Source organism: Lacerta agilis, chromosome 14 (genome assembly GCF_009819535.1).
Source record: "Lacerta agilis isolate rLacAgi1 chromosome 14, rLacAgi1.pri, whole genome shotgun sequence".
Classification (NCBI taxonomy): Eukaryota; Metazoa; Chordata; class Lepidosauria; order Squamata; family Lacertidae; genus Lacerta; species Lacerta agilis.
Window position 1 is genome coordinate 12,211,423 of NC_046325.1, and position 25,880 is coordinate 12,237,302.

The 25,880-nt window shown below is 49.2% G+C and overlaps 1 protein-coding gene across 1 annotated transcript; it reads left to right on the forward strand.

Annotated features, from left to right (window-relative positions):
- The first annotated feature begins 565 nt into the window (after positions 1-565).
- On the forward strand, positions 566-24,499 carry PNP (purine nucleoside phosphorylase). The gene is made up of 6 exons (XM_033169807.1): positions 566-695; positions 19,444-19,613; positions 19,792-19,895; positions 20,782-20,957; positions 22,036-22,226; positions 22,759-24,499. Exons 1-6 carry the CDS (start codon positions 673-675, stop codon positions 22,974-22,976), a joined length of 882 nt encoding a protein of 293 aa, XP_033025698.1. The 5' UTR covers positions 566-672; the 3' UTR covers positions 22,977-24,499.
- The last annotated feature ends 1,381 nt before the right edge of the window (positions 24,500-25,880 follow it).

The following is a 25,880-nucleotide window of genomic DNA, read 5'->3' on the forward strand; positions in this document are numbered from 1 at the left end:
TACCCCCTAAACATTTTTTTTAGACAAAAGCTCTGATGATGATGATGATGATTATTATTATTATTATAACAACCACAACAACCTAGCAAGGGAAATGAAACACGTTGCCAGGGGAATCCCCCCGCGACCAGTCCTCCTAACGTTCAGGGTCAGGTGCACGCGTGTATTCCTTCTGCTTTGTGTGCATTCAGCACCATCCCATCCTCGTGACCCACGTGTCACGAGGAGCTTTGTCCGTGGGAAGCCGCTTCCTCCTCTCTCTCCCTGGTCGCCCGTCCGCCACCCCGCTGCAATACCCCCGGGGGCCCCAGGAGCCGCCTTCGCCCTCCTCCGTCCTGCAGGGGAAGCGGGCCGAGGAGGAGGATGCTGATGCTGCCTCCTCGGGTGGGCCGGGCGAAAGCGGTCCAGGGCCGTGACGGCCGCCGGAGCCCGGGCGTTGCCAGGGGCAACCTTTGTGGCCGGCTGGCCGGCCGGCGGGCGCGCGAGCGGGCGGGCTCTCGGCAGAGGCTGGCGTCCCATTGGCCGGCGTGCCCGTGACGACACCGTCGCTCTCCCCGGAGGCCGGTAAAACGGCCGCCTCCTGCAGGGAGAAGCACAGTTCTCCCGGGAGAAGAAAGAGCGGAGGGTCCGGACGAGTAAAAGCATCGAAGCCCCCATCAACCAGAATCCGACATGGAGAGAAGCGGAGATGAAAGGTCAGAATGATCCCGGTTGCGCTATATGTGGGATTATACACATATATGCACACACACACACACATATATATATATATATATTGCAATATATATAATATGTGGATTATTTGGAGATCGCGCCTGCACGTGGCTCTCCTTGGATCGGTTGCTTTGCAAAGGGTCGGGCGAGGTGGGGCGCGATCCCTCACCATTTCAGCACCCTGCCCCCCCCCAGAAGCCAAAAATTTAATGCCATGCCGCGTTTTCTACCTCGCATCTTTTTGTGTAGGGCTTTTCATCCCCCCCCCCCACAAAGGGTCCTACTCTCTTAGCGAAGGCCCCGAAATGTAGGGCGGTTTTAGTGTTATCCCCCCCCCGCGTCCCATATTGTCGAAATAAGCTGAGGGGCTCGTTCAAGAAGGGTAACGACGAAGCGGGGGGGGGGTGTCCCTGATCTGCCAGCCTCGTATCTCCTAGCGGTCAACTGGAGGTTGCGTTGCATCCCCTTCTCTCCCTCCACTCCCCCCCAACCCGCTTTGGGGGTCTTTCCAGATTTTTCCTTCTTTCCTCTCCTGGCATTTAGGGTTGTTGGTTCTAATGATGCCCCCAGTGTCCCTGGTGGTGGATGGGTGTAGGGGTGCGGTGCCAACTTGAATAAAATATTGGGGTGGCAAGCAAGCCCCACCACATATAATTGATAAAAACACACACCATTTGAATGACAGTGCCCATCAACTTTGGAGGTGGGTGGATGAGCCCCTCAAATATTTTATGGGGGGGGGGACAAAGGCTCCCTGCCCCTAGGAGTTGACTGCTAGGGATGGGTGGGGTGGGGTGAAGACTGAAGCTCGGACCGTGGTTGTGGCATTTGGGACACCTGGATCCTGAGACGATGTGGTGGCCTGAAGCCCTTGGGACAGAGTAGCTGAAGGGGAAGGGGATTGGGTCTTTTGTGTATATGTGAGGGAGAGCCTAGAGGGGGTGGGGGTGGGGTCTAGTTGGGGGTCTGGAATAGGGGATTGTACTGAGCAATGGGATCAAGTAGGAGCTGATAGTTTACATAGTGTTTTAATAGGAATGCTTAGGGAGATTTGCAGTTTTCCCTCACTCCAAAAAAGTACTCCCTCTCTCTCACACACATACTCACACTCTTGCTTTCCTGTCTTTACCCCACCCAGCCTACAAGCTTCTCAGGTAGGTCTCATCTTCCCACTTTTATTTTCACAACAACCCTGACAGGTAGGCTTGGCTGAGAGATAGTGACTGAGCTCACGGTAACCCATCCCACATGTGAGCTTTGAGGCTCCTCACGGGGACATTGCCATGGGAGCATATTCATCTAGTGCTGTACCAGCTGCACTGGCTCCTGGTGGAGTACCGGGTCAGGTTCAAAGTGCTGGTTCTGACCTTTAAAGCCCTATGCGGTTTAGGACCCTCATACTTACAGGACCGCCTCTCCTGGTATGCCCCACAGAGGACCTTAAGTTCCACAAATAACAATAGCTTAAGGCTTGCCAGCCCAAAAGAAGCCAGATTATCCTCCACAAGGACCAGGGCTTTTTCAGTGTTGGCTCCGGCTTGGTGGAATACTCTGTCCCACGAGACTAGGGGCCCTGCGGGACCTGACCTCCTTCTGCAGTGCCTGTAAGACAGAGTTATTCCGCCTGGCTTTTAATCTAGCCTGATCCCCTATTCCTTTTCCCCTTCCCTTTTTTTCTGAAGAAACCCTTCTGGGTCCCAACATTGAAATTCCTCCCTGGTCTCCCTACTGGCCTAGCATGACTAACCTGGCCAGTTAGCCCTGGTGATCCCACTGATGTTTGTTTTTTATGCTTTTTTAAAGCTGTTTTTAAATTTGTTTTAATCATTGTCTTATATCTGTTTGTTAGCCACCCTGAGCCCGGTTTCTGGATCGGGAAGGGCGGGGTAGAAATAAAAATGTATTATTATTATTATTATTATTAAGTGGGAGGATGTGAACCTGGCCATCCCTGGTCCGCGTCCAATGCTTGAACCCTTAACAACAACCCTTTAAAGTAGGCTAGAATGATTTCCCTCCAGATTTCTGGGGGATGAGGGAAAGAAGGGCTGAGATAGCGCCCAGTTTGCTTAATTCTGCTGATTTCAAGGCTCACGAATGACTGAGCGTCATCTTTGTACTTTACACTATTAATAACTAGAGGGAAGGGTGAACAGGTCATGATCAAGAACTCTAGCGCCCTTCTGAAGAGGAAAGGAAGTGGCTTTTTTTACAGACACTGCATCTGGAAAGTCAGGTTTGGGTTTATAAAACGTCAGGTCTAACTTGGGAAAGACCCAGACATAACACTACTTGAAGATGAAATACTTTACAGCCTAGTTTCCGTCATGACTCACGTTCCTCCAGCCATCTGCACTTCAAATGTTGTCTCATCTCACCCCCTGTGGTTTAGAAGCGTGGAGACTGCCTTTGTCCTTGTGGTTGTGGGGAAGCACTCTGCATGAGCTCTAAAGCACTGCTTCCCCCACGTTCCAGGGCCGGGCTTTGCTATGGGAAAGCCGGTTCTTACGGCCAAAGCCTGGGTGAAGTTCGATTCAGATCAGACTCTGGTTGTCCCAACCTCTGGAAGACAAATAAGGGGTTGTCTTGCAGTGCTGGTGGAGGTTCAGAGAGAGAAGCAGGTGAGAAATTATGGGTTAGGAAGCAGGAAGGGCACATCACCTTCTCAGCAGTTGTTGGCAACTTCTTGATTTCTCATTACTTCCATTTCTCATACACCCCCTTCTTACATCTCAGCTCATCTGTAAGTTCCTTATGCAGCCACACCAGTTTCCTTAAACACCTTCCACTTTTTCTTTCAGAGCAGAACGTCTGCATTGAATGGTTGTCAAGAATGACCATTCATTTTCTCTTTCATAAGTTCATTAGGAAAGTACACCAATCACAAATTCAATGTTAGGCAAGCCTGGTGGTTTTCCATACTGCTTAACATGGTTTACCCAAATGGAAGTAAAATAAATAGGCTAATTCAGATCACTCCCTAGGGCAGAGATAGCCAACATGTGTCACAGACAAAAAAACAACAACCCATCATCCCTGACCACTGACCATGCTGGCAGAGGCTGATAAAGAGTTGTAGTCCAAAACAGCTGGAGGGCACCACCTTGGCAACCCCTGCTGCAAGACATGGGGAAAAGAATCAGGTGCAGACTTTGGCTACTGCTGCCCTATGTACTGTATATATGCTGCCTAGTATGGAAACATCTCATTGCGGTTTACAATGAAATCCACTGAAATCTAGCAACAGCAACTTATTTTTTGGGTAGAAGAAGAAGGGTAGGTGGGTAGTGGGACCAGGGGGGAGAGACAGCAGATTCTGCGCCTCCTTTTCTTTGGCAGCAGAGCTGCTAAAGAGAGAGAGAGAGAATATATTTGGGTTGCAACATGGCAGGGTTTGGTGACTTCCGTCTCAGTGTATCTGAAGAAGTGTGCATGCACACGAAAGCTCATACCAAGAACAAACTTAGTTGGTCTCTAAGGTGCTACTGGAAAGAGTTTTTTATTTTATTTTGTTTTGAACATGGCAACTGTGCTTACAGCTGTTCCTTTGAACCAGGGATGAGGAAACTGTGGTTCTTCAAATGTTGCTGGTCTATAGATCTCATTGTCCCTGGCTACTGACTGGGGCTGATGGGAGTTGTAGCCCAACAATGTCTGACGGGCAGCCGGCTGATCTAGATAAAGACCGCAGTGCTAAGAATGTAAGAACAACTATGGTGGATTAGGGTTCATGGCCCAATCTAGTCCAGTTTCCTGTTCTCTCAGGGGCTAACCAGATGCCCCAATGGGAAACCTACAAGCAGGACCCAAGCACAAGAGCACTACTGCCATTGGTTTCAGAAGCATTAATGTCTCCAACTATGGAGGCAGAGCAAAGCCATCATCGCTAAGTGGCCATCGATAGCCTTATGCATGCATTTATCTAATCCTCCTACAAAGCCTTTCAAATTGGTGGCCATCCCTGCCACTTTTAGAAGTGAGTTTCATAGTTTAAATGTGTGAAGAAGTACCTTACTGTATTTTATCTGTCCTGAACCTTCCAGCCTTCAGCTTCATTGGAAGCCCATGAGTTCTAGTGTTAATAAGAGAGGCAGGACACATTTTCTCCATTCACTTTTTCCATGCCACGTATAATTTCATAAACGTTGTATCATGTTGCCTTTTCCTCGCATTTTTTCTAAACTAAGAAGCCCCCCAAGGCTGCAACCTTTTATCCCAGGAAATTTCCTCCTAAGAAATTTCTTTAGGAACCCATTGACCTGGGAATTGGTCCCCATCGAACTGACTGGAAATGAACTCCCCTACAGGCATGTACAGAATTGCACCACGAGGAGAGGCACACTTTAGCCCCGGGGGGACAAGTACGTTGTCATTTGCATGGAACGAAAGTGTGACTAGTATTATCTGGATCCCGATAATAAAGTATGCAAAACGTACAATTTGCGTTGTTTAGTGTTGGGGGCAAAGTTTAGCGCGGAGGATAAAACAGAAAGTTGTTTGGTGTCAGTTTAAGATATTATCTAGATTGCGCAGGCTGGCTTACTTAGAAGAGCTGACACATTTTCCACTGAAATTAATGGGGGAAGCTAGTCATGATTAAGAGTCCCATTGATTTGAAGGGATACTAAGTTCAACAAACTGCCAGCAGCCAACCCAATAATCCATGGCTGAAGAGTCTTGCATGGTCCGTAAGCTTGCAACATTTTAAGAGCAACCATTAGATAAATAATAAATGTGAAGTTCTTCCATTGGAGAACAACATACTGCTGACTCAATAAGGGCTGTCATTCTCCTAAAAGGAAACAGATTAAAGGCTCTGTCACCCTTTGGGGCAGCTAGTTTAGTTTTCTCCTCTACCAGTCACTGTTAATAAATAAGGAGACCTCATTTTCCTTTTGCAGAACCTTCAATTCACTTCCAGAATGTCTTCAGTGAGTGAGGGTGGAGTGTGGGATGAATGTACCGTTATTTGTGGATTAACAGGTTTTCTACCCTGTTAGTCATAGTCGCTGAATAAGAAACCACGTTTCTTTGGACTCTGCTTGGCAGGGCGAAGGTGATGGAAACTGCTGATCTGAGGGACTGGAAGGTGGGGGTATGAGTCCTTCCCAGGGGTGCTGTTTTGTGGAGTTTATATTATTGTAAGCTTGATCAGGGATGGCACACATGGGGAAAATAGGGGGGGGTTCATTAAAAAGAATTGGGCCTCAGTATCTGGATGTACCCTTTCCCCATAGCCTTTCCTGTGGTATATTCTTCAAAATGCCACTACCCGTTCTTATTTTTTTGAGTGGCGATTCTTAAATATACAAGAAACGGCATAATGGAATTTATGGTTGTGCAGGAGGTCTTTGCAGTAGCCATTAAAGTGGAAACCTGTTTCGGCAGCAGTAATTGTTGTGGTTGGTTGGCATCCGTCTGCAAGACAACGGAGGAGTGTGCCTTTGTGGGTGAAGTCAAATCAGTTTGAGAGTTGCAGTGCCTAGAGCTGTAGAGACCAACGCAGGAGAGACAAGTTTTGTTGCAGCTGGGGCAGGTGAAGGCATCCGGTTGTGCTGCTGCAGGTGTACCATGATGACCTTTCTTTCTGTGCTTGCCCCCAGCAGTCATTTTCCCTCTGTGGATACATGATCTGACTGTCTGTCTCCAGGCCCTGTGGTTGTCTGCAAGGGGTTCCCACGTGGTGGGGTTGATATTTCCACCCCTCCCGTCTGGTTTGCAGACATCTTCGTAACACACGGCTGATCTGCCTATAGGCCTAGTGCTAGAAGCCAGCTCCCCCATAAAGCACATATTTGGGGCACATCCTGCCATCTTCCATTCTGTGGACGCTTGGATAGGAGTGTGAAGATGGGAATGTGAGCTTGGGGGAGAACCTCTAGACATAGTGTATGTGGAAGGCGTTGAGGTGTTGCTCCTTGACAATTTTAATTTACTGACTTCCATAAAGCAGCATGTTCAACACACAAGCCTAGTAGATCTCCATCTTGGAGACTTGCCAGGTTGAACAGACCCCTGTTGCTCCTTGAATCATCATTCGAGCTGAAGGCGTGTGAGAGCCTCGGGGAGAGGAATATGCCAAAGAGAGTCGGGGCAAGAACACAGCCCTGTTTCACAACACTGCTCTTTATAGGGAAGGCGTCTAAGGATCAGCAGTCATGCCGAACGGTGCTGTGCTTCTCCTCTTGGAAGGACGCAATCATCTTGTGGAACTTCGGTGGGCATCCTATCTTGGGGAGCAGTGTAAGGGTCCTTTTTGGCTGATGAGGTCAAAATGCCTTTGTCAGGTCCACGAAGGCGAGGCACAAGTTGCACCTCTGCCCCCCCCCGGGCATTTCTCCTGCAGCTGACGCAGTGAGTGAGAAAATCCTGCCGACTGTGGACCTCTGAGCTCTAAATCTTCATCATGACTCAGGTAGACTCTGCCAGCAGGGGACTGCAATCTGTTGAGAACTACGCAGGCATAGGCTTCCCCCACAGTATTCAGCAGGGAGATTCCGCGGTAGTTGTTACAGTCATTAAAGCGGAAACCTGTTTTGACAGCCGTTGATGCTGTGTAAACACAGTGTGGGCAATGTATTGCTCATTATCTATCTGGTGTTTCTCCAGCACAAATCAGGCAAGGTTATATATATATATATATATGTGTGTGTATATATATATATATATATATATATATATATATATATATATATATATATATATGTATATATATATATATATATATATATATATATATATATATATATATATATGTATATATATATATATATATATATATATATATATATATATATATGTATGTATGTATTCCAGATAATTTTGAAAGGCAGTAACATTGTCCCAACAAATATAGAATTCTGAAATATGACTCATTTGCACATTTGAAGGCTTTTGAATATATTTGCTTCCTTCTCATGATAAATGCTACTTCTTGTTGTCCTATGGGAGGGGCAAGGAATTATGCAGGTCATGGAAACACCACTCCCTTTCCCATAGAATCCTGCTCAGATCCCTGTCCACCTTCCCCTCCCAGATTCTGAGGTTTCACCTCTCTTGCCAGTTAGTCTTGAGGACTAGAAACTTGCCGAGAGAGGGAGGGAGAGGAAATGGAAACAGCTATTTTTCCAGCCTTCTCCACCTAGAACCAATTCCTTTCTGTTTGACAGGTTGCAGTTATGAAATGGTGAGTGTACATTCAACCTTGAGTGTGCAACTTCCTTGTTCCTTGTAGCTGTTGACTGACTAACCCATTGCTCTGATTGCAACCGCATTCATAGTAACCCTGTAGGGTAGCAGTTTCTTACTGCACGCTCGTTTTATGCATTGTAAAATTAGAGGCTGAGAGATAATGATGGGCTCCGTTGCATCTGATAAGAGCTGGAACTTGTGCCCATCAGTCTTTCCGGTGGATTGCGTCAGCTGCAGTCTTGCTTCTGCCTCACCTCCATCATTGCAGAGTCAATTATATATGGAGTAGGAAGTTGCATGTGAGTAGTCCATAGGCCTGAAAAGCCTTATTGGGGTGTGTGTGTGTGTGTGTGTGTGACCTGCTAGGTGCAGTTCTGACCGGATTCAGCAAAACAGTTCTTGTGTTCTTATGATTCCTTGGGGTGCCAACTGTGTAGGCACAGGAACATTGTGTTTTCATTAGCAGGCAAAGGAGAACAGCCTTATCGCAACCTGAAGCTATTGAACAACACCTCCCATCACCCCTGACCATTTGCCACGGCCCTTTGGTTTGATCTAGCTCTTACGATCTTTACAAGTGGGACCTGCAACAAAATTCTGCAGTACATTCTTCAGGGAGCCATCCATTCCCTTCTCCAGGATTCCGTAAGCTGTAAGACACTCAAGCAGGCCAGTTCAGTCTTCCCCTCTCCCCAGTTCCTGTTCCCCAAATGACATTCAGTATTATGTAGCTCAACCGTGTTGTGCACTTGTGCATATCTTGGTCTTGCATGCTGATGCTACCTCCCTCTGGGTTGTCCATGACCTGGGTTTGCTATTAGAGGGAACCATGGCTATTATTTGCTGATAAACTGGGTCCTCCCGGCGTTTATCTCTTCTTACTAAGAGCAGCCTTGCTGCATTAGACCAAAGGTCCATCCACGCTCAGCATTTTTCTCACTGCCCTCCGACTATCCAAAGCAGACAATGAGGGCAGCAGGGGTGGTGCTGCTGACGCAGAGATACAGTGTGTAATGCCAGCCCCGTTGGAGCAGGAACAATTCCCCACGTTCCTGCTCCTTCCTGCTCAACTTGAAACCGGAGCATGACTAATGTCCTGGGCAAGGGTGGCATTGCAGCTACAGTCACAGCAAAGGACTGCTTTGCTCCACTGAGCAAGCATGGGAAGCTTTCCGATCTGGGCATTCCCATCCTTGCCTTCTCTCTGCTGTGCAGTGGCACAATTTCTTGCTGGGCTCTCTCTCTCGCTTCCCCCTCCCCTTTCAATTGCATCACAGGCAGGCAGCCAACGAGGAGCTTCCCTGGCTCACACACCCCTCCTGCGGAGAGGCCAATCAGAAGCCAGAGATACTGCCGCAATCCCTTCCCCCCCCCTCCCTTCCAAGGCGAAATGATGATGCAAAGGTACTCGGATCTTGAGTCCTGATGTGAAGACATAGCTTCCTGCATTTTCTGTTTTGTTCTCTGACCCCACATTCCTCCCTAGTTTCCTTCCCCTTTCTGATGCCCTCAGTCTGAACCCACCTCCTCCTCTTTCTGTAACCAGCCAGGCGTGGATATTCCCATTTCCCCTCATTCCGTAGAGACAGCCCCTGTTTTGCATTACCTGCCCGTGGTGAAGTGCTCTCTTCATTCTGCCTGGCAATGCCAACAAACTGAGACCCCTGACCATTAGGTCCAGTTGCGGACGACTCTGGGGTCGCAGCGCTCATCTCGCTTTATTGGCCGAGGGAGCCGGCGTACAGCTTCCGGGTCATGTGGCCAGCATGACTAAGCCGCTTCTGGCGAACCAGAGCAGCGCACGGAAACGCCGTTTACCTTCCCGCCGGAGCGGTACCTATTTATCTACTTGCACTTTGACGTGCTTCTGAACTGCTAGGTTGGCAGGAGCAGGGACAGAGCAATGGGAGCTCACCCCGTCGCGGGGATTCGAACCGCCGACCTTCTGATCGACAGGCCCTAGGCTCTGTGGTTTAACCCACAGTGCCACCCGCGTCCTGTTCGGACTGTTGCCTTTGTGGCGAGATTTCAGGAATGCCTTTTGGGGGAAAAAATGTTCCCAGCATGCTAGCTTCTTTTCCGCTGCCTCTCCAGAAATCATAGAATCATCGAGTTGGAAGAGACCGCAAGGGCCATCCAGTCCAACCCCCTGCCAAGCAGGAAACACCATCAAAGCATTCCTGACAGATGGCTGTCAAGCCTCTGCTTAAAGACCTCCAAAGAAGGAGACTCCACCACACTCCTTGGCAGCAAATTCCACTGTCGAACAGCTCTTACTGTCAGGAAGTTCTTCCTAATGTTTAGGTGGAATCTTCTTTCTTGTAGTTTGAATCCATTGCCCCGTGTCCGCTTCTCTGGAGCAGCTATCCGTTGTCCCCCACCCCCACCCCCAGCCTTCCTCCAAAGAGGTTGGGGAGCCTTATGTGGCTCTCCCTCCTCTATTTTAACCTCACAACAACCTTGTAAAGTAGGCTACTTTGGGAAAGAAAGAAAGAAAGAAAGAACGAAAGAAAGAAAGAGAGAGAGAGAGAGAGAGTGCATGAGCCTGGCTTAGGGTCACCCAGGGAGTTTTCTCCCTGAGTGGGCTTGGCCACACTCGCTGCTGGAAAGCGGCCCTTGACAGCTTTCCACTCAGGTAATCCAGCCCTCTGGTTGAACAAGAGCCCTTCTCCTAACACAGCCTTCCTTTCTGCCATTGTGGTTGGCAGCATACACAGGATCTCCTTCGCGTTCTCCCATCCAGGCACTGACCAGACCCCAGACCTGCTTAGCTTCAGCGAGATGAGACGGTGCCGTATGTTTATAGAGCATGTGCTGAGAATCAGACATAAAATGTTCCTGACTGGATTTGCAGCTGATTGGTAAGGTGCAGAGCCTGATCCGTTGTGTTTGCTTTGCTGTTGTACTTGCCCCCAAAGTCCAGGAACAGACCGTTGTAAATAAGCAGGCCAAGGAGAGCTTTCTGTATTGTGTAAGGGACAAAGGGGTATTGACTGTTGCTGTGGATGTGTGGGGTGAGGTCAGGTGTTTGCAGCATGTTTTGGTGGGCCCACCTGACTTGCTCGCTGCGTGACCAGGAACGCACTTTTGTGTGCTTTCGTTTGGTTGTGTACTTTGAGATCTAAATGGACCCCCGGGATTTTCTGGGGAGCCCTTTAGGCTCTCTGGAGTAGTTTGGATTCATTCTGGCCACGCAGCACTTTCCCCACTTCTGACTCCCTTCCAAAGAGGAGGCAATGACCCTGCAGTGCGGAGCAGAGTGTCCGGGCTTCAAGTTTGTGCGCAAAAGGGGCGGATCAGTCACGGCCGGCAGCCAGCACCTGTCAGTCATTAACCTGGAAAGACACTGGGGAGGGAAGTCGAGTGATGAGCAGGTCTCTGGGTTGAACCAGCCCTGAGGTCAATAGGGAATCAGCTACACCTAAGCGGTGGATGAAGAAGTCCATGGGGTGCCCCCGTCCCAAAGGCAGGACCCCCATCGCCTCCTAGACCTCCCCTTCAGTGCTGGCCAAGGCATTAACTAACACACTTTAACTAGGGTTGACATTAAAAAAAAAACTTGCTGGTCCATTTGGGCACCAGCTCCTGCTTTTGTCCATCTCTCTCCCCCTTGGTGATGCCTGAAGCAGGTTAGGACCATAGGAATCTGCCTTCAAAACGTTGGTCCATCTTGCACTGTCTACACACAGACTGGAAAGGGCTCTGCTGAGTTTCAGACTTAGGGACATTCCCATCCCTGCTTGGAGATGCTGGGGATCAAACCTGTGACCTTATGCATGTGGAGCAGATGCTCTACCACTGAGCCGCCACTCTTTCCCTTTCTACAGCCTTTTTTTAAAATAGAAAAAAAGCCCATTGCCACATCCCGTGGCGTTGAATGTCCCACTGCTGCATGTTGCTCCTCTGCAAAGCTAGCCCTGTTCTCTCCCCGCAGGAGTTGCTCTGCTGTGAATCAGAGACACTTTGCACATGCTCAAATGTCCAAGGAAAGGTATGCTTTGGAAAGCTGGCTGCCAAGTAAATCCCTCCCTGCCCCCAACTTACTCAGTCAAGCAAGAAGGATGGCCCATCTCTCCCTCTACCCGCAAACAGGGCACCTGTGTTTTCGGCAGGTGTTCAGCAGGTGAAGCTTTTCTCGGTATGACTGTGCCATTTCCCATTATTTAGCTGGAACCCTGCCAGAAAACAAAACAGATTGGCAGTCCTAGGAGGAAGGCAATAAACCAGACTTACAGACTGCCACGGCCAGATCAAGCATTTATCCTTCTTCCTTTTTCTGTGTTTGCTTTAATCTGCCTTTATCCTCAAAGGCTGCCCTATATTACCCTGATCTCATTGCACGGCGGTGATGATTGGACATGGCTGTTCGGCGAGAGCCTGCTCTCCTTCTGCATACCTCACTGCAACAAGGTGGCTGACAGCGGGCCGTCCATTTCTGCAAAAGGATGGGGAAATTATTCCCTTGCCTAAAATGTTGGAGAAATTCTCCCAGTCAGTGTAGACGGTAATGAACTAGATGGAGCCAGAGTCTTGACTCGGTGTAACACAACTTCCTTCCTACGTTCCCAAGCAGATGAAGGTTTTTCCTCTCCTGAGACACCCCTGCCTCCGATGTGTTGCAGCCTCACCATTTGTCAACAACTTTAAAAAAAAAAAATCTGCCCGTGCTCTTCTGCCTTTCAGTGTGGCAGATCCTAAGCAGATGATAATACTTAGCTCCCTGCCCTGAAACTTGTCCGGTGCTGATTTATCTGCAGATCAAACTGTCCCGAAAGGTACAAGGAGAGTACAGTACAGATTTTATTGTTCCCCCGCCCCCGGTCAGTTTGTAAGCTGACATGGCAAGGAGGGTGGAGCCAACACACACAGGATCTTTACAGGTTCCCGGCACAAGTCCCCCCCCCCCCCCAATACTCTGTGGTGTGCCAGCTATTTAAACGGGTGGGGAAATGCTCTGCCCTTAGATGTCAGTAGCAAGACGTGATGAGCACAACTTTGCCCCCGCCGGATTTCCTTTTGCAAAAGCCCAGCACTACTACTGGACATGACGTATCGTGAAAACATTGCAGACATCCTTTTCGAGAACTGTGTATGACTGTGTTAGGGACAGACATGAGAGCGGTGGGGGGGGGGGAAACGTAACACACGGTTGGCAATCACTTCCTGTTGCACTTCTCCTTCCCCAGGTTTCCACAGGAAAGCAGTGCTGCAAATCACTTTTCTGTTTCTGATTGCCGAGAAGGGCTTGTCGTTGTTGTTGGTGTTGTTACTGTACAAACCTATGAGTCAGCTGAGTTGAAGGTGCTGCACTCTTCCTTCGCTGGAGGTTTTTGGGTGGCTGCCCGCCAGGGATTCTCGAGCTGCGATTCCTCCACAGCAGTGGGTTGGACTTGGATGAAACCCTTCTGGTGTCCCTGACAATGGTTCTATGTGACTTTCTGCACATAAGAGTCCATTCTGATTGGGCTCCTTTCATGCAACTCCACCAGCCAACTCCAGAGGAGGAAAAAAAAGAGAGCCCGTCTAAATAATACAGCGGAATCAGCCGGAAGAATAGCATACCCTTCAAGGGTCCTGGTTTTCCCGGGACATTCCCGAAATTGCAGAAGCTGTTCCCTGAAAGGTTAAAAAGAGTTGGGGAAGGGGGGGGACACTTGCTATAAATAAAGGGTCTAGCTCTGCCCCTCTCATCAGGTGTCACCTGAAGTCTGAGGCCACACCGTACATTTAAAACTCTACCATACCACTTTAACAGTCATAGCTCCCCCTCAAAGGATCCTGGGAACTGTATTTCGTTAAGGGTGCTGGGAACTGGAGCTCTGTGAGGGTGGTAAACTACAGCTCCCAGCATTCTTTCGGGGAAGCCGTGACTGTTAAAATGCTATAAACGTGGTTTAAATATACGGCGTGACCTAAAATGGTTTGGCCCATCCTCAATAGTCTTATTTTGCTGCGTGTGTGTGTGTGTGGATCAGGGTTCAGTTCTGCTTAATTTGGGGCTAAATGTCACTGTGTGAGGAAGGTGTTACTGCATTGCTTGGCTTTCTAAGTGGGACGATAAGGCCGGTCTGTAATTTAAACCCCGTTTGAATACAGTGGTACCTCGGGTGAAGTACGCTTCAGGTTAAGAACTCGGCTTAAGAACAGAAATCGTGCTCTGGCGGCGCAGCGGCAGCAGGAGGTCCCATTAGCTAAAGTGGTGCTTCAGGCTAAGTACGCTTCAGGTTAAGAACGGACCTCCGGAACGAATTAAGTACTTAACCCGAGGTAACACTGTACATTGAAATGGATATGTGTGTACAGAGTAGCTTAGATGGCCCCTAAATCCCATGTGGCTTTGCAGGGACATGCGAGAAGATCTGTTTGTGACCACGGGCAGAGCATCATCGTGTCCTCCTGGGACACGTTGTTCATATTAAATTATAAACAAGGGGGAAATATCTCTGACCCACACTTAGTCATTGTCCCTTCACGACACAGTCTTTGCAGTTGATTCTCAATTCCAGGATCCCCTGCCATGGATGTTCTGTAGGGTTGGCAACTTTTCTGTCTGGTTTCTGTGCCTTAAATAGTAATGAGAAGGAGGAGAGTTCTCCTGAGAAATCTGCCCGGGAATGTGGCCTGTGTCTGACCTTGCCTGATGAAATCTTGTTTGGAGAACTCCCGTCTGTTATGGGGTTGTGTCCCAGCCTGAACCTGCATCTTGCTTGAGATGCCTCGGGAATGCTGAGGATTCCAGGTTTTGGATCTGGCAGGCAGGATTTCTGGGTCCTTCCTTTCCCAGCGTGGTTTAGCAGTCAAATTTTCTTCCCAGGGAACTCTGGGAATTGCCTCTCTCTGAGAAGAACATGGGATCTTCTAACAGCTCTCAGCACCCTTTGCAAACTACAGTTCCCAGGATTATTTTGGTGGGATCCATGACTATGCAAAGTGGTGCAACGCTACTTTAAATGTGCAGTGCAGATGGGGCTCCAGATAATTAAAAAAAACCACCAAATAAATTATCATTACAGTTCATCAGGCCTCAAGTACAGCCATGCGTTTATTTCAGGTTTTTCTTTGCTGAGTGTCAGTGGGTAGTTTTGGCTGCGGCTGACTGTGGTTTAGGTGAGAATATCATTTGCCGTGAAAAAGGAATAGGAATATACAGGTGAAACTTGAAAAATTAGAATATTGTGGAAAGGTTCATTTCTTTCAGTAATTCAACTTAAAAGGTGAAACTAATATATGAGATAGACTCGTGACATGCAAAGCGAGATACGTCAAGCCTTTATTTGTTATAATTGTGATGATTATGGCGTACAGCTGGTGAGAACCCCAAATTAACAATTTCAGCTTTGGGGTTCTCATCAGCTGTGTGTCATAATCACCACAATTATAACAAGCAAAGGCTTGACATCTCGCTTTGCATGTCATGAGTCTATCTCATATATTAAACTCCAGTAGCTAATGAAAACAATTGCTTACATAAATGGACTTTTCCACAATATTGTAATTTTTTGAGTTCCACCTGTATATATAGCAGGTAATAAGAGGCAACAAAATAAAAGATTTTGAGTGTATTTAGCCATTAGAGGAGTGGTGCCCTTGAGGTATCTGCAGAAGGAGGGCTTACAACCTGAGGTGTGACACAAAAGGGAAAGGGTTGGGGAGGAAAAAAGGAAAAAACCAAAACTCCAGGCACTGTTTATTAATGACAAGGATTCTTGCAATGATGACCCAGAGCAGAGAGACTTTGAGGAGAAGAGAAGAGACAAAGGTTGCTGGTCCTTTTAGGAGAGGTGATATGATACAGAGGCAGACTTTGGTCTTTCAAATTCCAGAGGTGCCCTGTGCAAGGATCTCTCTTGCCTGTGGGATTCTTCTCTCGCACCCTTAGCAGGATGGCTGCCTGTGCTGTGAGATGCCCCTCACCTGCCTTGAGGTTACCTCATAGGATGGCGTGAAGGGAAAACTTCAGGCCGATGTGTGCCTTTTAAAACAAAACAAAACAAAACGAAACTGGTTCATAAATGAGCGGCACCGTTGTGTGCATAGATGATGACGCAGTTAGTCTTTGGCAGGAGCCCCATGGAAGCCTGCCTCTTCAGAGAAAGGATCTTCTGCCATCCCACTTTATTGGGCGTCCGCGGAGGGCGAAAGATTTATACGAGATCTCGGGAGAAGCCAGAGGATAGCCATGGAAGGCAGCTTGCCAACCCGTGAAGTGTCTGTGCGCAAATAGCGTATTAACCCGCTGAGCAGAGACAGAAAAACATATTACAGTATACAGTAAAAGGCGTAGCAGCGTCCTCGGGCAAGTCTGGCGCTGGGAGTTGTTAAGAGAAACCTTTTTGTTTGCCTAGTCCTTTCATAACAATGCTCAAAGAATCAGTCACCTTGTCTCCTTCTCTCTCTCTCTCTCTCTCTCTCTCTCTCTCTCTCTGTGTGTGTGTGTGTGATGTTGTTCCCTGTTAGCTCAGTAAAGTTTTTGGGGGGTGAACCCCTAAAATGGCAACAAGATGGCTTCCTAAGAGTTTGGGGATGCAGATCTCCCAAGCCAAGAGGGATCCCAAAAGAGGATTGAGCTTACAGCGAAAAGTGAGCAGGGCACCTGTCATTTTTAGTTTGATAGGTGGAATGTATTATATTCATTCATTCATTCATTCACGGCGTTATCTGGCCCAAGGATATTATTCCCCCCTCAGCATCCCTCCCTGGAGGCACCGTTCTTCTGAAGCAGCTGTGTGTGTTCTTGCTGCGGCTTTGTCCTAAGGCTCGGCGGGTGGCGCTGAGAAGTCCTGCCAGCACCAAAAGGGCATTTAAATAGGTTTAAGCAAGCGGATTAGGAGGTGACGTCAAGGAGCAAGGCACGTGGATTTTCACATGTCTTTGAACCCTTTCACCTAGGCTCCCTGGTCCTTTGATACAGCTCCAGGACCCTTGTAGGGTTCAGGAGAATCTTTCCTCATTTTTGGTTCTGTTTAAGTGGCTTCCTGGCCCAGCTGCTGCCAGGGACTGGAGATAGAAACCCAAGTCTCTTCCCTTGGCCTTAGGCTCAGGTTGCCAGGACTGGGCCCAGAGACAGTACTACAGTAGTATGTTTCCAGCGTTGTGGAGAACATACAGTAGTGGAGAACAAACAGTATGTTTCCATCCTGTATGCACGCAGGAAGGCATGGAAGTTCCCTTTTCTTATGCAGATGTTCAGGATCCCTAGAAGGAAAAATCAGTGGTTCGGAACTGTGGTCCTCAAATCTTTTGCCATAATTAAAATGGTTAGTCTGTAAGGTGCCACAAGGCCTTTTGTTTTGTTTTGTTTTGTTTTGTTTTGTTTTGTTTTGTTTTGCTGCAAAAAGCTGTGACTTCTCTGAAGAGGGTGCCCAAAGTGTTGCTTGTGTGGCTGGGACAGATTTGAACCTGTGGCCCTCCAGAAATTGTTGGACTCCAGCTCCCATCAACCCCGGCTAGCTTGACCATCGGGCAGGGAGGGCCAAAGGTTCATTGTCTCTGCTAAGAATTGGGGTGTGACTGTGTGACAAGCACGCAGCCCCACTTCCCCCTGGGAAACGTCAGCTGATGCGGCCAAAATGTTCCCCCGGAGGTTGAAATTCAGGGAAGGTTTATCTTCGGAGAGTTCTGTTTGCAGGTTGTCTCCTGCAATGGAAAGCTACAAAGGAAATTGCAACCTGGCCGGTTTGCCAACTGGAATTTTTTCAAAGCTATTGTGGCGCAGCTTAATTTGCAGAAATATCCTGAGGGGAAGGGTGTCGGCGTCGGAAGATGTGATTTGTGTGGAGTTTCATTGGCATATATGGAAGAGGCTGGCACTGCCAGCTAAAATGGAACTCCCTTTAGATTATGGTATGGCAGCCCAAGATCTGCATTTGGACCAGAGGAAGGAACTGTATATTCTCCAAAAAGTGGGGACTGTTTGGTGGGTATTGCCAAGGGCGCCACCAAATTCGCCAAATTCACAACAAAGGGAACATGAGGAACGGTAGAAGCACTGGGCATTCTTGAGAGTTTTTTTTTTGAAATGGAGTTTGGGAGGACAGTTGCAGAAAACTTTGTGAAAAGGATATCTGAAAGCAAAAGGTAAACTTGCAAGTAAATTCATCAACGGCGTTTTTCATTTTTGAAATCCAAGGTGGCCTAGTGGCTGCGACTGTGAGCCCATGGTGTCTCGAGTTCAAATTGCACACCAGTACGAGAGCTGGAACAATGTAGTGGTTACGACTTTTGAATGAGGAGGGCTGGGGAGACCCGAGTTGATATTTTCTCAACATAGCCTACCCCACAGGGCTGTTGCGCAGTATGTGTGTGTTCTATCTATCTATCTGGCCAGTTGTTGCATTCTTTCCTCCTCTGAGGAATGATGGGATGCAAACATAGTATGTCAATCCATAAATTTTTTTAAGTCTGCAGCCATGCCCAACTTGGTGCCCTCCGGGTGTTTTGTATGTGGTGATAAATATTGCTGTACCTGACAGGGCTATTGGAAGGATCCCTAGAGTCGTGTAGGTCAGTGTTTTTCAACCACTGTTCCGTGGCACACTAGTGTGCCGCGGGATGTTGCCTGGTGTGCCGTGGGAAAAATTGTGTTTATTTGATTCCTATTCAAGAGAATTACTTTATATATAGTCAATATAGGCACAGAGTTAATTTTTTTAACATTTTCTAATGGTGGTGTGCCTCGTGATTTTTTTCATAAAACAAGTGTGCCCTTGCCCAAAAAAGGTTGAAAAACACTGGTGTAGGTGAGGTGCCTCAAGCATGCAGTATGCAAATGGATTATGAATTAATGCAAATGCAGATTAATAATTAACAATTAGGAATGGTTTGTTTTGTGTTTCTCCCATGGAAAAGGAATAGTTTTGAAGGGGGCACCAGTTAATTTATTTTACTTCACTTTATCTCTTCCCCCCAGTGCTGGATTTACGTATAAGCTAAACAAGCTATAGCTTAGGGCTCCACTCTCTTGCCCCCCCCCCAAAAAAAAATTAAAGGAAAAAAAACTGGATGTACATTTCCAAAAGATAAGATAAAAGACAAATAAAATAAAACCTGCCTACAGCAGGTTTTGTGTTGTGTAGGCTCATATTTTGTTATGCGCAAATGGCTTTAGATACCTATTAGGTCCATAAATTACCATATCGCATATATTCAACACAAAAAACAGCGACACTTCGTCGTTGACAAAGGACAGCTGGACATATAAAGGGCCCCATTACCTTCAGTAGCTTAGGGACTCATCAAACCTAAATCTGGCCCTGCTTCCCCCCCAAGAGTTTAGACCCATTCTACCTTATCCTCACAACAACCCTGCGAAGGTAGGGCAGACTGAGAGTTAGTGTCTGGCCCAAGGTGACCCGGTGAGCTTCATGGCTGATGTTTGTACTTGACAAAGCTTCAGGATTACCGTAATCTGTTTCACAACTGTGTGTGTGTGTGTGTGTGTGTGTGTGTGTGTGTGTTTGCTGCCCCCTAGTGGCGTGAAGTCTGCCCTGCAAACCCCAGCTCGGCCAACCATGTGTAATATGCGCATCTTTTTCTCAGGTACACGTACGAAGACTGCAAGCGGACGGCGGACTGGCTGCTGTCCCACACCAAGCTCCGGCCCAGGGTCGCCATCATCTGCGGCTCGGGCCTCGGAGGGCTGGCTGACCTCCTGAAGGACCAAGTGGCGTTTGAGTATGGCAAAATCCCCAACTTCCCCGAGAGCACAGGTAAAAAACCCCACAAAACCACAGAATGGTGGCGGAGGAACCGGGGATGGGGTCAGGTGTACTGTATGGCAGCCACTAGGGGGTGCTGGTAAGCAGCAGCTGGAGAAGGCGCTACTGTACTGTACCACCAATAGGGGGCAGCAGCGAGTCCTTTAACACTTTGCTTGCCTCATTCCAGTTGTTGGCCATGCTGGAAGGTTGGTGTTTGGGAGCCTCAGTGGAACTCCAAGCGTGGTGATGCAAGGCCGCTTCCACATGTACGAAGGGTACCCGCTCTGGAAGGTGAGTCGCTCCACAGAGCTGCAAACCTTTCGAAACTCGAGAGGTGTCCAGCTGATTACGATTTCAGGAGCAGGATGGTCGATAGTAACAAACATTGATAAAGAAGATAGTGCCTCTGGGCCTATGCAAAGTTCCTCTTCATCTTCACCGGCCCAACACATCTGGGAATGGGATGACGGGTGAAGACGGTTCCACAAAATTCAGCCAAAATTTAGCCTCATCAATCCCGGTTTCATGGTTCCTTGGGCATGTGCAGAGTGCAGGGGGACCTGAGAGCTGAAAGTGAAGAGTTTTGGCTTAGGACTGGGCGTAAGGTCTGATTTCAAATGCCCGTTCTGCCGGTTGACTTTGAGCCAGTGAGGGCCTCATCCTAGCCCGCCTTGCAGGGCTGTTGTGTGAGGATTGCATTGAATGCAGGAGGGCTGGCGCTGCCTGCCAGCGTCTTCCCCTGACATCTCAGTATTGCACTTGAGGAACTCAGCGGAGAGGAGGATGTGGATGAAGCTAGAATTTTGTGTGTGTGTGTGTATTAATGCTTTATTAGAAGAATTTCATTTATAAAAAGAAAGAATGATAAAAAAGAAAAGCGTGAATGAAAATGGAAATAAAAGAAAAATACTCAAATTCCATTTCCATACATTAATATACAGATACGTACAAATACCTTTATCAATAACCTAATATATTCTGTGTAAAGTTGTTCCAATTATCACATTTATCCAAAGAAAGTCTGTCTCTATATGCATTCTGTACATAAGTTGCTAGAATTTGTTGGTCGCTACCCGTCACTGACTCCAGCTCCACCTGCTGTATGGGCACCAGCCATGGCTGGTCACAAAGCACCCTTCTACCTCTCCTGAGTGCCGCTTCTGTCCCTCCCTCCCAGGTGACCTTCCCGGTCCGGATCTTCCGTCTGCTCGGCGTGGAGACCCTCATTGTCACCAACGCGGCCGGGGGGCTCAACCCCGAATACAATGTGGGGGACATCATGGTGATCCGCGACCACATCAACATGCCGGGCTTTGCTGGGCAGAACCCCCTGGTGGGGCCTAATGACGACAGGTAAGGCGGGGCTCTCGTCCTTCCTCCGTGAGATGCAACAGGTTGGCCCCAGTAGACTCTAGAGCAGGGGTCGCCAAACTTACCTGGCCTCGGGCCGGTTCCTCCAGCGTCGATCGCACAGCGGGCCGGAGGGCGGGGGAGCACGCACCCACACGCTATTTCCGGCGCACTTTCGGGTCGACGGAGCACCAGAAATAGCTTGTGCGCAAGCGTATTTTCCGGCGCACTTCTGCGTTGGCGGAGCACCGGAAATAGCTTGTGTGCATGTGCACGGGCCTCTGCAGACCCAGGAGTGCGCCGGAAATGACGCTTGCTTATGCGCACAAGCTATTTCCGGTGCTCCGCTGACCCGAAAGTGGGCAGCCGCGCTGTGCCGGTAAGAGTGGGCGGCGGCAGCGGGTGGCGGATGTCGCCACGGACCAGATAACAGTCCCTCGGGCCGCATCCTGCCTGCGGGCCTTAGTTTGGGGAAGCCTGCTCTAGAGCAGTGTTTCCCAACCTTGGATCTCCAGCTGTTTTTGGACTACAATTCCCATCATCCCTGACAACTGGTCTTGCTAGCTAGGGATGATGGGAGTTGTAGTCCAAAAACAGCTGGAGACACCCAAGGTTGGGAAACACTGCTCCAGAGGCTCCCTTTTCCTCTATTACGGTGGTTGTGGAGAACCTGTGAGCCTCCCGATGCTGCTGGACTCCCAACTCCCAGCAGCCTCCAACCAGCATGACCCATGGCCAGGGATCATGGGAGCTGAAGTCCAGCAATATCTGGAGCCTTGCAGGTTGCCCACCTTTCCCTTCATAGGAACATAGGGGCGGTGGTCCTCCCAAGTCCATCTGTTTGAGCTTCCCTCCCAGAGGATGGGCTATTAACTCACCCAGCACTGCTCCCGCTCACAAGAAGTCAGGCTGTTTTGGAGGCAGCATAGCCCAATGGGTAGAGCTCATGCTTTGTGTACAGGAGATTCTAAGCTCAATCCCCGGCTGTTGTGCACAATGGTTGGCTGCTGTGACAACAAGATGGTGGAGTAGATGGGCCATTGGCTTTAATATTCCTTCTCCTCCCTCCCCTCGTTCACAGGTTTGGGGTACGTTTCCCGGCCATGTCGGATGCCTACAACGAAGACTTGAGGAAACTGGCCCACACGGTCGCCTCAGAGATGGGCTGCTCCGGGTCGGTGCGCGAGGGAGTCTATTGCGCCTTGGGGGGTCCCAACTACGAGACCATTGCCGAATGCCGCTTCCTTCAGCGCCTGGGCGCTGACGCCGTGGGTCAGTCGGGGGCAGAGCGAAGGGGGCTTTTTGTGGGGGCCTCTAACATGGGGCGGCAGAGCCTATACTTGTGTTTGCCGTGGGCAACCATTTTTGTGACCCCCTTACCCATGAAACAGAAAGCAATTAAGCAGGTGCAGTTTTACTTGGAGCTGCAGCAAATGGTGTGGGAAAGCCCTCCCTAGGGCGGGGCTGCGCAGAGTGCAAGTCGGGGTGCGCTGGAATGACCTAATGCACCCACATATTTAAATCCCCCCAGGTGTTGTTGGGCTACAGTTCCCATCTTCCCTGACCAACCTGCCAGGGGGCTGATGGGAGCTGGAACCCAATAACATCAGGAGGCCCACTGGGTGCCCACCTCTGATGCAAGACCCCTGAGTTTTTTCGCTCCAACCCAGGGGTGGGGAACTTCAGGCCTGGGAGCCACATGTGGCCCTCAGGCCTCTGCCCAGATGCAATTGCGCCCCGCTGGCTGAAAATTATTTTCCGCCCTGCTCTAACTTCTCAACCCCCTGCTCTATTTTCCCCTCAGGCATGAGCACCGTCCCCGAGGTGATTGTTGCCCGCCATTCCGGCATGCGCGTCTTCGGTTTCTCCCTCATCACGAACAAGGCCGTCCTCGACTACAAGAGCACGGAGAAGGCCAACCACGCCGAAGTGCTGGAGGCCAGCCGCCAGAGCGCCCGCACCCTCGAGAAACTGGTCTCCCTGATGGTGCAGCGCATTGAGCGCAACAACAACTTGGCCTAGCGGCGCGGTTTGCGCCGGCCCCCTGCCGATCTCTCGCCAGCAACGTCTTGTCAAGCGGGAGACCGCACCCCGCTTGCCGTCTTGTGACGGAGAACCGTGCGCGGACCAGGCGAGAGGAGAGCATGGCGACTGTCCCGTCCTCCCTGCCCCCCCCGAAATATTCTTCCTTTGTCAAATCCTGCTGCTGAGTCATCTACTGTCAAGATGGTAGTTGGAAACGTCGCTCCGCTGCAGTACCTTGACCAACTTAGGCTGCACCTCTGTTTGTGTACCTGATCTCTCGCCTCTGAGATGGTGCCAGTCCATCTTTGTGTGTTTGCGTGTGTAATCTTTCTCTTGTCTCTCTCCTCGTATTTCAGGATTTTGTGTATAGCTCTTAGGTTTCCCCCTCCTCGTAATCCCTGCCAGGGCGGGAATAAGGTTGCCAGTTCCGGTTGTCTTAGATCTTACGGGCCTCTTACACATTTACCTCTTTCATGGCACTTAGCTTTTTAAAGGTTGAACAACAGAGAGCGGGCTTCTGAAACCCTGAAAGCTTCCATTGGGCATTTCAAAATGGCCGCTCTCTCGTCAGGAGGTTCCTCAGGTAGAAGCCAGCTAATACTGTGCTGCTCGCTTGATCCTGAAGGCCGGGATTTCAGTCCTTGGCTGTCAGGATGCTCACTTTGCCCTGAGGCGTCCTTTGTAGGATCTCTGGTTGAACTCGATGGGCCTTTGGCCTGATCCAGCAGCCTCTTCTCACGCTCTTAAGTTTGCTAGGAAATGGCTTCTTTGTCCCCCTCAGAGATCAGTACTTCCCCTCAGATCAAGCAATGACCATGTCTCCTTCCAGGATATGTGTGTGTTTGTGTGTGTGTCTTCATTTAGTCCCCTCGTTTGTCTGTTTGAGACATCTTGTTAGACTCGTATGCCTCTCCATAACTGTTGCTTCTTCTCTAGAAGGGCTTTGTGGATGGAGATGGTAAAGAACTTTTGTTCATTCGGAACACATTAAGGGGCAACCAGTCTTGCTTTGTCCCCAACATATCAGCCCCAAAGGTGGCTAACGTTTGGACTCTAAATATCCCGTGAATTACTCAGAACCTGGGTTCATCTGTGCACAATAAACCGCTAAGTCCTCAATCTCACAAACAGCAGCAGATTGGGGTAGCAAGCTTGTGCTTGGATCAGTTTCAAACGGCAGATGTGCAGCTGACATATCAGAATGCCCCTCCATGCGTAAACAGTCCCTGCATGTGGAAAGCTAGCTCATCATGGAGCTAGCTGGCCTAGAATCCTGACCTGCTAGTTTTCTATATTCAACAATATTTTTTTATTAGTTTGCACAGAGGAGCATTCAGTGATGGAAGACCTGAAACAGCTTTGCCACCTCTACCCCTTTGTGACAAAGTACTCCCAAGGTCCTGCTGTCTCTGTGCCCAAATTCAGCCCTTTTTTAAACGAAAATATTATTAAGTGAACGGGGTTGGTTTTATGTTGCCACCCCTCTAGGAACCAAAGGAGCAACATTGTATGCGCTTCTCTGTCAACTTTTTTTTGGGGGGGCCTCCAAAATACAGCAAACTTTCTCATCTGGATTTCCACTGGAAGTGGCCAGTGGGAGTGTGGGAATGGATGATCGATTTCCTGCCATGGCCCATGGGATTGTCTCATGTTTACTTTCCCCCAAAGTCATTCTGCAGTGGAGAACGTGGTTGGACCATTGCAACCCTGCTGCAAGCAATGGGGTTCTGAGGCGCCTCTCCGAATGTTGGACATCTTGGCCTTTGAGACAAACCAGCTTCTAGAGGGTGACAATGTGACACACACACACACACACAAATACACATGTTCTTTTGGTGCTGGGATCAAGGATCCTCCTGGTCGCTGGCAGCCTCCATGCTGAGGAATCCGAGTACTTGCGAATGTATACTGTAGCCCCATCCTAAGTCTGAATTTGGCTGCATTCAGAGCTTTGCTTGTGCCTTGCCACACAGATTTGCGGCAGCTTGGTGTTGGTGTTTATCTCTCCCTTTGCTCCTCGTTTCGGGCCTGCTGGTTTTCACATCTGAGTGACACCAGAGCAGTTTTTAAATTGGAGCGGATGACTAGAGGGCCTCAGAGCGGTTTGTGTGAGGGGTGTGTGTGAGCGAACCAACCAACAAAGGCTTGGTGCTAACACCACAGAGGCCAAAATAAATCACTCAATCTCCCCATCCCTGCCAAGACTTGCCCAGGGCCCTTTTGGCAATAGCTTTGCTGTCTTGGCACAGTAGTAGCTGCTGTTTCTGGTTTGAGAGAGAGTTGTTTCCGTGGCAGGCGTCAGTTGCTTTCCTGTGTTGCTTGCACCAGCCTGGTGCACTCCAGATGTTTTGGACTACAACTCCCATCATCCCTGGCCAGCACAGGCTGATGGGATTTGAAGTTGGCAAAAAGTTAATTTGCCTACCCGGTGTGGGGAAACTGTGGGCCTCCAGATGCTCTTGGACTACAACTCCCATCATCCCTGACCATTCCGACTAGGGCTGGGGTGGGGGGAGGAGCTGGAGTCTGACAACATCTGGAGATCCGTAGGTTCCCCATATGTCTGGTTTTGGTGAGCTTTACCCAACACCACAGAATTTTCGCAGCATGGAGCTTAAAACCTTTCGTCCAGTTTGGAGGACTTGTCGGGCCTCACTTTATCCTGTCCCATTAGTTCCGGTGGGTCTACTCTGAGTAGGACTAACGCCAGATCCCAACCCTCCCATCTCACGTCAAATTCCTGTTTTAAGGCCCAGATGAAATGTTGCCCACAGCCCTCGGTCCTGCAGAGCCGAAGCCAGCACAGATGAGCTTTTGATGTCTTACATCTCTGCATGTGGGCTGCTTTGAAAGTTGGTTTCACTGGCCCTGTGTTAATCTGGGAGCTGGGCTTGATTTCCA

Bases quoted from the DNA above. Each gene is read 5' to 3' on its own strand.
- PNP (XM_033169807.1), top strand. From the start codon at position 673: ATGGAGAGAAGCGGAGATGAAAG. The intron at 19,614-19,791 runs GTAAAAAACCCC...GCCTCATTCCAG, and splicing joins CAACTTCCCCGAGAGCACAG to TTGTTGGCCATGCTGGAAGG. The intron at 20,958-22,035 runs GTAAGGCGGGGC...CCTCGTTCACAG, and splicing joins GTGGGGCCTAATGACGACAG to GTTTGGGGTACGTTTCCCGG.